Source organism: Argiope bruennichi, chromosome 2 (genome assembly GCF_947563725.1).
Source record: "Argiope bruennichi chromosome 2, qqArgBrue1.1, whole genome shotgun sequence".
In the NCBI taxonomy this organism is placed as follows: Eukaryota; Metazoa; Arthropoda; class Arachnida; order Araneae; family Araneidae; genus Argiope; species Argiope bruennichi.
Genome location: NC_079152.1, coordinates 101,947,026 through 101,962,978, shown reverse-complemented (window position 1 = coordinate 101,962,978; position 15,953 = coordinate 101,947,026). Strand labels below are relative to the sequence as shown.

Here is a 15,953-nt window from a genome sequence, read left to right as displayed (position 1 = left end):
TGGTAAATATTTGTATATTATTTACTTACAATAGTTGAAAGAATACAGAGAGAAGTAAAATTTGAGATACACTAGAATCTTTTATGATACACTTTTGAAAGGAAATTAATTTTTTTGCACACTATTTAAAATTATTTCATTGGAATCTCAACTTTCCACACATACAATAAACTTCAGTCAAAGAAAAAAAATGCTTAAATTCGTTTTATATGTATTGTAAATGAAAAAAACAAAACAAAAAAACCCTATAAATCTGGAAGTGAGAAAAACTGTGTGTTTGATGTATGGATCAAGTCATTCTACATGAAATTAACAAGCCTGATCTTCATAAACAATACTAATATGCTTGATCTATATGCCCAATATTTCATTTCAAGCTTTCAGACTGCCATGTGATACTATAAAAGACTAACGAAAACCAAAAAGTAAATAAAAGTGAGAAAATCAAAACAAAAAATTAAAGACAAAATGTAGACAGAAAAGTATGGAATTTTAATTCAATTTCGTTTTTTATTTTTCTTTGCCTTTTTATGCACACGATTAAGTTTAGCTTTGTGTTTCCTTATTTGTCTTTGATTCATCCAAACAGGATAAGTTCCATGCTCATCTGTTAAACGTTTTGGATGATATTTAGAAGATTGTTGATCAACATCCATTGAACCTGAAAAATAGAAAAAAAAAAAAAAAAAAAAAAAAAAAAAAAACATTTAACACAGAAAGACTAGAAAGTATGCTTTTTTTTTTCTTTTTCTTTCAGGTAGGTAGAAATTTAAGAACATTTGAAAAAGTAAAGCTAACAATCAATATTTTACATCATTTCTCTTCTTGTGATTTTGCATATAAAAAAAAATTATTGTTGTTTAGAATATTTCTAATTATTAAAAGAGAAGAAAAGATAGGGGGGGGGGGAATTAAGAAAAATTATGCATAACTGGAAACAATTTTACACATTTTAAATCATGTTTGCAGATCAAAGAGAGGGGAAAAAGGAATTTTTGTAAGAAAACTAGTTCAAGGAAAAGTTAATAAAAAGATTGTAACACACACACACTATTGCACTTTTTTTATACTAAATTTCAATTAAAAATATATTTGCTTAAAAATAAAATACAAAGTAAAAACAAACTAACAAAAATTTAAAAAAACGAATTCAATATTTACAAATGAATAATTTTAATAAAATGTAAAATTAATTAAATTAAATCTTATCTATTGAATAAAACTTATTATAATTTTCTTTTATTTCTTTAATATAAATTTTTCAACAATTTACATATGAGAAATAATAATACACTTTCAGATCAAACTCCATGAAAAATTAAAAAACAACTGCTAAAATTACATTACAAATAAAGAAAATATGAAATACACAATATATGTTGAAATATTTGTGTCCAACTTTTTACTGAAATCATACAATAATGCAAAATACAATTAATTACTTACAAACAAACTAATGTGAAGATTTGTGTAGTGCTAATTTTCAATTTATTGGTATCATGGTCATGAATGAATAACTCTTAATTCATTATAATAAATTTTTTAAACATTTTTTACTGCCAAAATTCATATTTTTTTAATTGTCATTCTAAGCAGCCAAGGGGTTGGTGGCCCCAGCCTAATATATAAATATTCTTATTAAATAAACTTCAAATTAAAACATATCTTCCTATAGTGAGAAATACACATATTAAAACTTACCATAAGATAATACACTATTAAGAATGAAATATAATCGAGATTTGAAAAGTGATTATTGCATGAAAAAAAAAAAAAATTAAAATTAGTATTATCGATAACTTTCAAATTCTGTATTGAAGATGTAAACAAATATAAAAATAGTAACAGAAAACTGAAATAATCAATTATGCACTGGAGTTAAAAATTTAGTATATGTATAAAGCTATATGACCTCATACAATCTGGAGAAAAAATACAACAACCTTTGAAGTCTCTTATTTCTCCCCACAATAATGCACTTAAGGGAGATTGGTATCAGCATTTTTAATGCAAGACCGAATTTCAATATGAAAGCTTAATCATCAGCCATAAAATCCTTTCTACAAATATAATATAAGTCATGCACTTGTTCTAGCAGGGGATTTTACGTAAATATTAATGCCACATGTGAAACTGTATGCAAATGTCTTTTTTTTTTTTTTTGTGAATAGTAATCTATTTCCATCCACTTTAAAGGACAAGGGAATAGACAATGGAAAAGAAATCAATCCCTTCTATAGCACTTAATATTAGCGTCTCTTAGAACTCCCAACTTCTTTCAAAATAGTTTGAGTGCACTATTGGTCTTAATCAACTTTTCGATAATTATTGCACTTTGTTGGGACATGGGATTAAATGGTCACTCATTATTATTACAAAATAATTATCATTTCATCTGCCATAAATACAATTTATTTTGACGTGAAATAAATAAAACATAAGATAGTAGAGATAATATAATTCTCTAAAATTTATTCTTCTTCTGTACATAAAATGATAATCAACATTTGATTAAAGTGAAAACAACTCAATTCAATAATGAAAACAAACCGCTTATCTAATTAGATGAGTTGAACAAAAAGATTTTAAGTCATGACGACAAGACAACAAAAGTTCCCAATTTTCCATGACTTAAACATACAATTTTATTTATTTATGGCATAAAATAACCAACTGCAATAAAATTTCAACTAGTCATGTGATAAAACTTTTACCAAAGTATCTGCAACATCATTTTTCTTTTACAAAAAAAAAAAAAAAAAAAAAGAATATCAATATGTTTAATTTGTTAGTTTTCAATTAAATTCTTAGAATAAGATTTAGCATTTTGACTATAAAAAAATATTTTAGTCTTTATTACAGGTAATTCTAAATACAAGCAATTATTTAATATCCTCTTTAAACAAATAGTTTCTTTCACAACCTCTGATAAATCTATATATTCAGCTGCTCAGCTAGCATCAGCATATGCTGTAAAAACTAAACTTATAGATTTACTTATGTCTAGTGCATAGTTAGAAGTATTTAAAAACATATTCAAATACTTGACACAGAGTCAATGAGTATTTGATGGATTATTATTGAATTGAGATAAAAAGTACATAGCAAGCATATCTAGAAACATTGTTCCAGAAGCTAAAAAAGGAACTTTCTATTAAGTTTCTATAAAGTACATTTAGCACGTTTTTATTATCAGAAATTGCTTTACCTAGAAATAATGGGACCAAACTTTTATAATTTGGAATATTACCAAAAATTTCTCATTTTATTTATACAATTTTTCTGGTGCATTATAGGTTTTCCATCTTTCATTCCAAATAGTACACTTAGAAGTTTAGATTACCTAGAACTTTTAACAATAAATTTAATTAATTCTCCTCCTGTTTGTTTTAAACAGACAAGACGTTCTTAAGTTTAAAAATATAATTCTTTTTATTATGAATTACAAAACCAAAAGAATGTTCCATAAACCTCCTCTTTAGTGATGCATATAGATAAGCACTTTTATTATCCAACCTTTAATAATTATAACAATAAATAATTTAACCAAGGTAAAACTAATAACAGGAAAAAAGGTGTCAAAGTAATTTATGCCTTCAGTTTATTCGAAACCTTGAGCCGCTAATTGAGCCCTATATCTTTTATTTTTCCGTTAGTATTTTTAAATGCAAAAACACATCCATTTTCTAAGATCTTTTTATTTTTGGGTCTTAGAACTATCTCATAAACATCATGGGTTTTTCAAGTTTTAAGCTCTTCTTTCATTGCATTATATGAATTTTATTTTTCTAGTGTGTTAAAATTATTTGGCATTTTAATTTCTACTAAATGAACTTCACTATATGATACATTTTTAATAACCTGTTAGAATACATAATTGATTTTTCAAGACATTACACTTCTGATTTTGACTTTGAGTTTTACTGAAACTATTTAATTTTACCCGTTATAGGTATTAATATCTATTCTTCCATCTTAATGATGAATGAAAGAAACTGGTGTTTTCTAAATCAGTAATAAGCAAGATAAAATTTTAAAAATTATTATATTACAGAAGAAACTGAATATAACTTACTGCAAAATGCAAACATTGCTTTGACACTGACACACTTTATTGAAGGGATTTTAACACAATTATTCTTCAAAAATTGTTTTTAATGGAAAAACAACAACAATGTTTTTATTAAATATAATGAAAATTCCTTTTATTTGGAGTCATTCTTTTTTAGACAGTATGTTAGAAGATGCTATTAATGACTTATAATGGCAATAAATAAATAATGATATATTAAAAAACATTAATATATGTCAGACAATATATTATGATCATGAAATTCAGTCATCGCCAAGCCCTAGAGAATACTCAAAGGTATTTTAAGACTCTTTGAAATATATTTAGACTAAAAGTAAAAAAAGGTGCTCAAAATTTAAAAAATAAAATTTTAATATAATCAGACAAGTTTCATATTGGTCAATTTTAATATAATCTACATCAACTAATAGAATTTTATATAAAAAAAAATCAAAAGAATACAAATCATTGCAAATCAAATTTATAATATTTAAATAATTAAAAATAACTTACTAGATTCAACAGTTGCTTCCACATTCTCTTCATTATTTTCACTTGGGTCCTTTTTTCCTAAGTTCTGTATATCCTTTTTATCTAAAACTGTTAAAGAAAGATTATTAAAAATGAGAAATTTTGCTACAATCAATAATGATACAAAAAAAAAAAAAAGAAGAATGAATAAAAAAATTTATTTTCAAATTCAAAAGATTTTTTTTTCTCCTGAGAGATTATTATTATTTATTTTTTTATATAAATCTTGTCATAAATAGTTTAGCCAAGCAAGTTTTATATTGGTTGCTGGTTTCTGTTTCAAATGAAGAATGTACAGAAAGGATATTCTTGGTAATAACTCGCTTTACATTCTGCACCCCTTGTTTGATATACAAAGAAACCCATCATTAGAGAATTTTCATGGCAAGTTCAGTCAAGTTAATAGTGAGAGGGTTAAATCAAGAAGGAATCTATTAGTCTTAAAAATAACTTGGAACATTATGCTTATTTTAAATTAAAAACAAATTATCTCATTGAGTTTCTAAGCTGTTTATTTCCCTCAAATGTAAATATGTAGCAAATATTATAAAATGCTTATTTTAATAGATAAAATAATGTGAATAACTTTTATGAAAATTTTGGAACAATCAATTTAACTTCATATAAGAATGACAATCTACTTCTGATTCAAGCGGTAATAGCCCCAGTGAATACTCAAAGTTTTTTAAGACTATCTGAAATATATTTGGATATTTAGACAGAAAATAAAATACGATGCTCAGTTCCTTAAAATTTTAAAACACTAAAATAAAATTTTAATATAATCAGGCAAGTTTTATATTGGTCAATTTTAATATAATCTACATTAGGCTAGTAGAATTTCATATAAAAGAAATAAAAATCATTACAAATGCTTTTCATAATAATTGAATAATCAAATTATTCAATTATTAGAAAAGTACATTTTTTATATAAAAAATTTGTTGATGCTTGGAATACCAATGAACACAAAGAATTTTCAACAGCATATAAGCTATTGTTACGGATTTACTTCCACTTCTAAGTCCGTAAAGTCACTGGGTTCGCCTGTAGTGGGTGTATGGCGTAAAAACACAATCAGCAGGCCTCAGTTAAGTTAAAGTATTTTTAATATATATTATTATTTTAGCAAAACAGAAGAAATACATGTTATTTTTAAATTGCAATTTACACATAAAGTCCTCTAACTATAATTGACGAAGGTAATACTTTAGCAAAAAGATTAACAATATATGAATTTATTAGAAAAATTATAATCTAAAAAATGCACAAAAAATAAATGATCATAGATAATGTATGGATAACAAAAGTAAAAGCCTCTAGAATTAGTTATATTTTTCACATAAAATCTTGCAAATTCTTAAGTAAATTTTAATAATTTCTTTAATAAATTGGCAAATCAATGCTATGATTAATTTTTTCTTCAAGAATTAGATGGAAATATATACTTTTAAAAATTCTATATAAAAGAGTTTATATACCAAGGTGGTTTGATTTAATGGATTTAAAAGTGGAAATATTAGATTTGACTATGCTGCATCAAATGTGTTATACAAGAAATTTGAATATTAAAATGATAAAACCAATGAATAGATAAAAAAGAGTAATATCAGGTAGCAAAAACATTATGGCACATTAAATCAGAAATTCTAATCCCCTCCCATAGTTTTATGGGGCGAGGGAATAAAATCCATAAAAAGAATAGATTCAATTCAAAAGTAAAAGTTAGTGTTTTTTCAGTATCTATCATGGGGAACATTAGTACTTATGGTCATAGGATGAAAAGTTTTAAATTAACCTAACAAATCCTATTAAATTTTTGTTTCAAAGTAATTTTATTAGAAGAAACAAGCTTTTATAACAGCATGACAGTTATTGTTTGATAACAGGAAGGGCTTTTTCAATGGATTTGCTCGGGTAATCATTAATTTTGAATTAGCATTAAAATTTAAAGATTTGTTTAATAATTTTGGGCTTATTTGCATCTAGTAAATGGGGTGAATCATCTTCCTGCCCAGCAGTAGAAGATAAAGCTTCCATGAGTGGGTCTGTTCAAAATTTAGAGTCTCCCCCCCCCTAAATCAGAAGAGCAGTGGTTATCAGTTATAGATTAGCTTGTTTTTAATCAATCTGAAATTGAATCTTGTTATTTAGATCACATAACAAATGTATTAGGTGAGTTAGTATAGAAACTGAATTTACATTTTTAGAAGCAGTAATAGGTTTTTCTCTTTTTCATCCTTTCTTTTTTTCTTTTATATCTAATATATCTTAATAATCTAATATATATTAGATTAGATTATAGAATTAATAAATCTTATTTGTAGAATATGACTATTTTTCTGTTGCAAAAGAATATTTTTTTAGTTGCAGGTGCATAGTGAGCTCCTGCTTTAGGTATTTGAACTATTTGTCCAGCTTCAGAATAAGAAACATGTCTTACTTTGATAGTAATAATCTCATTTTCAAATTACCAGGATGGGGAAATGTGAGAAAAGAAGACCTGATTTCCTCTACAGTTCCTGAACTTGTCCTGTGCAGTATATGGCAGATTTTTATTACTTTTGATACGCACTGATATGATAAGCACAAGTGAAGTCCAAAATTCTGGCAATTAAAACAGTGGAAGTTTGGAATATAAAGTAAGTCTATATAAGAATTTATATTTATAAAAGATTTTATATTTAAAGGTTTTTATAATGTAAGGTTTATATAAGATTTTATATTTTAAAGAAGTTTATATAAACTTCTTTAAAAGATTGAGATAGTTTGGGAGAGTCAAATATTAGGAGAAGATGCTTTGAGTCGAGAAATTTTCCATTATTCTGTATTTCCAGACAGATTTAAGGTTTAAATAAAGTTTTATTTGCTATGTTAGGGTGTGACAATGTTTACTACAAGAAATGAATTTTTTAAAGATATTTAAGTGGAATGCAGTAATAATGATTGTTAAGATTATCAGGATTTTAAGTTTTAGAATTGGACTTGAGCACAAAAAGAAATCTTTATAAGCAAGTGCTTAGAATGGAACCTTTCAATGGTTGTTGCATAACCAATTCTATTAATAAAAAATACACTTCCTTTCAAAATGAAAACAAATATACATTTCATTATAAAAATATATCAAAAGTACATGAGCGTCTATGTGGATTCTACACTGAGAATACAGATATTAAAAAAATAAATTTGTACTCATGATATCCAAAAAAATAAAAAAGTTATCTTGATGAAAAATTATCACTTTGGTTATTACACATAAAAAGTAAATAATATTTAAATATCACAAGGGAAACTTAAAATGCCTTTGTTCATAATTTTCCCCCAAAAATTAAAAACTTACCTGTACAGATTTCAGACATATCTGCATCTTTATTTCCAGAATTTTCCAAAATGTTTTTAAGTTGCTTTAATTCTTTTACAGCATATCTTTCCCGTTTGATTGCACGCATTTTTCTGCGCCATTTGCTTCTTAAACTTTTCGCCATTTAATTTATATTGATAAGCTAGAAATAAAAAAATTTAAATGAATATAAAACTTATGAATATTAGCTAAATAATAAAATATTCATTTTTATCATATCAAGTGTATAAAATGCTACAGAAATTTGATTACGAATTCATAGAACCTAATAACAATGGTCATAATTAGACTGAAGCAACAGACTTAAATTTTAAGAGAATATTTTACAGTACTTCTCTATTACTCAGACTTCAATCATTAGCAAATTTGAATTTTGGTGCTATTCTATAAGATAAGCATTAATTATTAAGTTATTATTCAAGATATGGAGAGTTTCTTATTCCTCCTAGGACTCCATTCATTGAGAAGCATCCACAAGAGAAAGAGAGCTATCAGAGAGCTATTATATATGTACATTTATCAAATGCTTCTTTCATCTTTATATACTAATATATCTTCTTTCATTTTTATTACTTTTTGTAAAAAAAAAAAGAAGTTTTTTTTAGAAGTATTTCTGATGCACATTTAAATATGAAACTCGCACCCAATTCAATGAAGCATTGCCTTATGTTTATTTCAATATTCGATGGTTTAAATTACGCATTAAAATTTTTTTAAATATTGTACAAAGACAGAAAGTCATGTATTTTTATTAGAGAATTCAATCACTGAAATACGATCAGCTAATCACAATAAGATGAGCAACCAAAAGTTAAAAAAGTTTATGGATGCATTCTTTTACATGCAAATAATTTATACAGCGGAAGAAAACATATGACTGAAAAAATTTAACTTTATTAAACTCCTGAATACAAATGTTACATATTATTAAATTAATTTACATAAACTTAACAATCTTCAAATTCTTTTTAATAATTGGCCCAAAGAGAAAATAGATTTATTATAAATATACCTACACTGGGAATACTTGAACAATAATTTTTTTATAAGTTGGCAGTTAATTATTTCTATTAAAATTTAAAAGATATTAATTTATCTTGCATATAATAAAAAGCTTATAAATAAGAAAATAATACGCACTTCTGAAGATACGACTAATTACCGCAGCTCAATGCAGGAACACGCGTGTTTACAATCGAGAATCGTTAACCGGAGGACGCTTGAACCCCCAATTTGAAGTTGAAAGGGGGGAGCAGTGGCGGGAAGCAGCACTGGAGGACGGATTTCATTCCGGTAGTGATGGAAATGGGGGAATCGATGTATGGTTGCTTACGGAAAAGCTTTTTTCGCCAAACTTTGAAAATTTTTTTACCCGCCAAGAATGAAGCGCATTTTTGGAATGTATAGGGTGGAGTGTGGACGAATGTCGTTTGGATCTATGATGAAGGCAGACCTTATTTATGCACGATCTTTTTTAATAAAAGAATAATACCGTGTTATAATATATTTATTTTTGCTCATAATTACGTTTTATGAATCTAATTTTTGACTAGAAATTAATATTGACTGTGGCTGAGAACAATGGGAAAGCTGAATTTTCTACAGGCGTCTTCTATTTATAATTAATTAAATGGCAAGAAACTAATATGTTAACTCATAATTAAATTCTAACTTCTATTGGTTTGTTAAAGGAAATTTAAAGTTTTCACAAAGTAATGAAATGAATTTACAAGTTTCATTTAAATTCTTAATGGAAGCTAAAAATGATGCTTTATTCGGAATACAAATTCGATGTAGTTTTAATTTTATTTCTTGCAATTTGGTTGTGTTCATTGGAAAGTATTTTAGTTTTTTTATACTATTAATTTTAATGCTCACATTTTGTTTGTTTGTTGTTGTACAAAACTAAATGTTTTTTTAAAAATTAGCTAAAAATTTTTTTAAATGATGTTTTTAAAAAATTATATATATATTTTTACCTAATTAAGTAATAAATTAGTGTTATAGAACATTTAAAACATTTTTTATAACTGCAGGCATGCTTTGATTTTGTTATTTGTTAGTATTTATAGTAGCAACAAAGCATTTATATTTTGTGGTCTAAAAATTGCAATAATAAAAATCTGTAATCTCTTTCTTGCAGTTTTGTCCATTCTTTTTTTTTTTTTTTTAATGTTGATAATGTGCATGATGAACTCTTTAAAATTGGTTTTCAAATTGAATAATTCGTACTTGTAAAAATATGCATTGTAAAGATATATATAATTTTAGCTAAGTTTTTGATAAAATATGGCTTATTCTCTGTTAAGAAAGTATGATAACCAAAAATCCTTAAAGGAATCATCAAAATATTCAATATTTTCTATTTAATAAAAACTAATTTTTGTTTTGTTAAAATAAGATTTATATTGAATTAAAAATTATATGCATAAGCTGATTAATATTACATGATTTTAAAAAGTACTTTTTCAATACATATATTTCTTATTCTAATTTATTAATTTTTTTTCATAAATGCTTAATACATTTATTTATGCATACAGCAATTTAATTCTTCTTTTAATGCTAAAAATCAGAATTTTGATTGAAAGTAGCCAAACTAAATTTGAAAAGGTAATAGAATCAATTATTTCTAATTATACGATTGGTGTAATAATATTTTTAAAAGAAAATTTGTATTAAAAATTCTAATATTGTGGATAAATTTGTTCTAAATGTTGAATTTTCTACTTTTATAATAATGCACAGAAGTTAAAACTTTTAAAGAAAATTTGGAATGTAATTTTTAATTTCAAAATATAAAAATTGTTTTTTAATTTAATATAAAAATATTAGTGTATTCTAAATTAGTCAATAGAATTTTCAATTAAATTGTAAAATATCATTTGTTAATTTTTGTATAATATTTAAGTCATATTTTATTCAACACTTACATTTTCTCAAGAAATTTTTCTTTTTCTTAGTTTTTTGAAGCTTAATTTGTTCTCATTTTGATTTTCAATAATAATTCATGAAATAAAAATGATTTGCTTCACAAGCATTCATTATTGTAATATACAAATGTATATTAGTTAACCAAACCATTCACAAAATAAAGATTTACTCCACCTTAAAAAATGCTATACTAATATTGTTTTAACTGATTCAAATGAGTGGATAAATACCAAGTGATGAATAGTTCTGAGATATTGTGTAAAAAAAATTATAAAGGATGATGAAAATCCTTAAAACCTATAAAACTTATATAGTTTATATACCTACTTTATCTTTTAGAATTAAGGTTTTGACTAAATTATTAAAAAAGACAATTTCTATGAGGATATAGAAAAAAAATGTTTTAGGAAAATAAAATGGGAAAATAATTTTTTTTGTTTAAAAGTAATGAATAATTACAATGGAATAATGAATTTTAACACTGTTTATGTTAAATTGAAAAAAATTATTTACAATTTAGAATCAATAATAAAAATAATCATAATCTCTGCATCAAATTATCTGCAAATTCATTTGTTCAATAGGAATTTAATAACTTGGAGAATATGACTTTAGTCACTTGGAGACTTTAAATCAACTTCCATTGTCCCCATTACAAAAACGTAAAGAAAGGCTAATTTCCAAAAATAATTTAGTATTGATTCAATTCACCTTCAGTAAAAATTTTAAACTACTGACACAAGTAATTTAAAACTGTCTGAGTGGTTTAACTTACATATATCAATTGGATCAATAAAAGAAAAGAGATGGCAATCAACTGAAGACAGATTTTATTCATTACAGAAAAAAGGATGGACAGAGAATGAATAATATCAGAAGGATCACAAAATATGTTCTGATCATTGTTTTGATGAAGGAGTTTGTATTAAACCAGTATTTTAAAAATCAAAGTAGTTTTGTACATTTTAAATGCAACTGAAAGAACTTCCTGGGCCATTGTTTCACAAAAGAAGAAAAAAATCTTTTAGCATATGAAAGAGCAGTTGAACTTGGATATGTATCATATAATTGGGAACTTCTAAAGAGATAAAGAGAACTTGACAGGAAAAAAAAATAAACTTAATGAACAAAGAGAAAGCACAATCATTTACAACTGGAATATATGATATAATATATTCTCAAGATATTGTATCAAAGCTGAAAATCTATGCAACTCCTCTCAAAATTCAAATTCTACCTCTAAATCATGATTCTTATTAATGCTTAAACCACAGCCTGAAAATTGGAAGGAAAAAAACTGTAAACAGTATCTTTCACTTTTGTTTCCAATATCATTTTAAATAAATAAATAAAAAAAAATCTTTCTTTTTTATTTAGTTAAAATTACTTTTTAAAAAATCGTCTACCTCATTATTATTCATTGTAACTAAAAAGAATTTAAATTAAGTATGTTAAATGTATGATGTGTTATTCTTTGTTTTTTTATTAATTTTTTAAAAATTTTATGAAATAAAAAAATTATATGCTTCCCTCCATTTCTCTCTTTTATCTTTATACTTTTTCTGCCTCTTTATAACATTAGCATATAAGATCATACAGTTTTTTTTTTATATGAATACAATTAATTGAAAAATAGATATCCATTCTGGATATTTATCCTTAAAATTAGATACCTGAATGCCATCACTAATCAACTCACACTTAAATTTCTTTACAGCATTTTTTTAAAAGAAAATTTTACTTTTGAAGAAAAATAATTATTTTGCGAATAAAAGAAACCTTTGTTAATGTTTCAGAAGAAAATTTCATAATTTCCAAATGTATTTTTTGAAGTTTTAAATACTAAATCTGAATGATAAAATGGTATTTTAACAAAATTTCGAATATGGCTGTGTTAATTTACCTAAGCATTTTTATTGAACAAATAAAATATCTTGAAGGGTACGAGAAATTGTGTTGTTTCAAGATGTCATACTGAATTGTTTACCTCGTTTGTAGATTTTTCAGCTACTACTGCAAACATACTATTCCATTTTTTTTCAAAGATTATTGTTATCAAATAATATTATTGCTGTCATACTTTTTTTTTTTTTTTTGTAGTCACTATATTGCATACAAACAAACGCGTAATGTTGAGTGATAGAAAAAACAAGTTTAAATTAATGACAAAAGAATAAATTCATCTTTACTTGATTAGTTAAATTTTGACAGTCTTGGGAATGAAATGAATTTTATTACAATAATAAAAATTATTGTAGAAATACATTCTAAAATATTTTTTTAGTTTATTTATATTAAAAAGACAATTGTATGATAATGAAATTGATATCAATAAAAGGATTTTGATATTAAGTTTGGAAAATGGTGTTAGTATCATTTTTGTACAATAATATATTTGGGAATTATAAGAGGAAAACATCAACATTTTGTTTAGTTAAAATTATAACTGGAAATTTTGATGCATTGCATCAAAGCACACGCTTTCATCTTTTAAAGCATGTTTGATAGATTTTCAGTTTCTGGAGTCGGCAGTCTGTCTTATAACTCATGTTAAAGTATAGATAAATATATGAACAACTATATATTTCTTCAGTAAGATTAAAATTACAATTGCATATCTGTATATTGACCTAATGTTATTCTTTGATTTGATATCCACCGGAATGCAGCATCTTGTAAAATTTTTATTCATCTACTATTCTATTTAAAAATGAAGGGGTTTTTTTATCAATTAATTTTCATAAACATTATTTTGATATTTTTCTTTAGCATTTTAATCATCAAAATAAAATTGCTTAAATGTAGTTTCTCAAAGAAAGCTTATTAGAAGAAAAGTATTTCTTAGATAGCGCAGTAACCGATGCTTTTATGAGCATAAAGAAAGAAAAATAGATACTTATGACAGTTCTGTAATTGATTTTTCCACTTCCATCTACTTATCTATCTCTGCTGCTTTTGAAAAGCTACCCCAATTTGCTTACGGCAACAAAACCACCGGGTGGTGGTAAGCAGATGCGCTCTTGTCTAGTATCATATGTGCTACAGTTGTAGGATTAACGGAATTTAATTACCTTTTAGAGAAAACTTGGTAAACAGAAAAGCTGTAGGGAATGCATATTTCTCATTCTTATAATGTGAGTGATTGATGGATAATGATTCTTTTTTATGGGATAATCAACATTTTTCCGACGCGAAACTTGATAATTACACTTTAACCCATGCCTGGAAATGGGAAAATTCAGTGAACTCACGATCTAATTTCCTTCAAACAAATGCCTTCATTTTATAAAGGCAAACGAATAAATTTTTATTGAATTAAAAAAAAGACAAATTAAGGAATATTTAAACAGACAGTTATTTGTTTACACAAATGATATAACAAAGTATTTGACATTCGCATTGATCTGTGAATATCCATTTTGAACGGATGATTTTTAAGTAAAGTTGATTAAACTGAATCTATTTTTCCCTTGTAGCATATAAATATTACAAACACTTGATAAAGAATATTGGAATTATTATTACGATTTATTTCTTATTTAATACTTTTTTATCGATGTATTTTAGTCAGTTTTTGAGTTCGCTGTTTTGAGCTGCATTTTAATATAGTTAATGTTTGATAGCAATAATGGACAAAACCATTTTTTATGCAACCATGTCGAATGAGTTTTATTTCAATATATAGTATGTATAAATATATATATAGAGAGAGAGAGACAGAGAGAGATTAATTAAAATTATAGTTGTAAATTTTGATAAATTGCCTAAAAGTATCCATTTTTATCCTCTAAATCACGTTTGCTAAATGTTAAGCTTTGGGGCGGCAGTCTGTCTTGTAACTCATGTTAACATATAGATAAACACATTAATAATTATATTATTCTTCAGTAAGACTGAAATTAAGAACGGGTATCAGTATCTTACTCTAACGTTATTCTGTTGATTTAATATTCATTAAAAAGGACCGAGAAGAGCTATTTGGAAGGCAGCATATAGCAAAATTTTTATTATTTTTATTAATCTGCTTAATGATGAAGATTTTTAACCAAAAAATTTTAATAACATGAGTTTTATATTTTCCCCTTTCTTGTTTGGTATTGTATTCATCAAAGAAAGAAATCGCTTAAAAGTAGCTTCTCAAATAAAGGCAATCGTTTGCAAAAATAAATGCAAGTTAAAATATCGATTTTTATTTATTCTTTTATTAATTTTTTTTTATTGGGCTCAATTTTTCATTCGGTTGATATGTCTAATTTTTCTGAAAAGGATGTTGCATTATTTACAAAAATTTTAACATGATTAAATTTATAGATTGGATGTTGTCTCTGCATTAAGTTAGAACATTTATAAGGCAAAAACATATTCGAGATTTCTGAAGGCTAGACCGTTCGACCGAAAGTTGGTTCGTAATTTGAATAATAAATGTTCACTTAAGTTTTTAAAATTGCAAATAGGTTTTTTTTCTTTAAAAATTTATTGACGTTTTAACCCTTTGTCTCAATAACTTCGGAGCGTATTGTTGCATAGAAGTCATTCTTATGCCATTTTAAAATTCAAAATATTAATTATTCAGTGATATCAATTTTATTTCTGTGTAATTTCTTTTCATATTTTAATTAAATATTTGAAAATATTTTAAAGAATATTTTATAATAATACTTTCTAGTACCTTTGTTACAGGGTTGGTCTTAGAAAACACGAGGCCGACTCTGAAATTATTTTCTATAATACTTATTTCTAGACAATTTTTACCAGTTATATAAAATAACTTATGTAAAAAAAAAAAAAAAAAAAAAAAAAAAAAAAAAAAAACTTTTTAAAAGATATTCAAATTAGTGAATTAAAAGTAGATTTTAAAAAATTTTAATTGATTTTTTTAAAATTTTTAAATCATTGTTACTATTTCCCTTTGGCAACTAGCTGGTTTGCCTAGCATTAACATTTGCTTTTCAATTAAGTATTTTATGTAACTTGCTCTCCTAATAGATTCTCAAGCAAAATGTTTTTAAGCTTCAAATTTTTATAAACATATCACCGATACTATTATAGAAGCCT

The 15,953-nt window shown here is 25.1% G+C and overlaps 1 protein-coding gene across 2 annotated transcripts; it reads right to left on the bottom strand.

The window, feature by feature from the left end:
- Positions 1 to 471: 471 nt before the first annotated feature.
- LOC129962400 (protein LLP homolog) lies at positions 472 to 9,263 on the bottom strand. Of its 2 annotated transcripts, none has more exons than XM_056076156.1 (4): positions 9,105 to 9,263; positions 7,944 to 8,106; positions 4,586 to 4,672; positions 472 to 661 (listed from the first exon to the last, which is right to left on the bottom strand). In XM_056076156.1, the coding sequence occupies exons 2-4, from the start codon at positions 8,086 to 8,088 to the stop codon at positions 498 to 500; spliced, it is 396 nt and encodes a 131-aa protein (XP_055932131.1). In that variant the 5' UTR covers positions 8,089 to 8,106; positions 9,105 to 9,263; the 3' UTR covers positions 472 to 497. The 2 variants fall into 2 exon arrangements, with proteins under 2 accessions (XP_055932131.1, XP_055932132.1); XM_056076157.1 differs by having other exon boundaries at positions 8,981 to 9,119.
- Between the last annotated feature and the right edge of the window lie 6,690 nt (positions 9,264 to 15,953).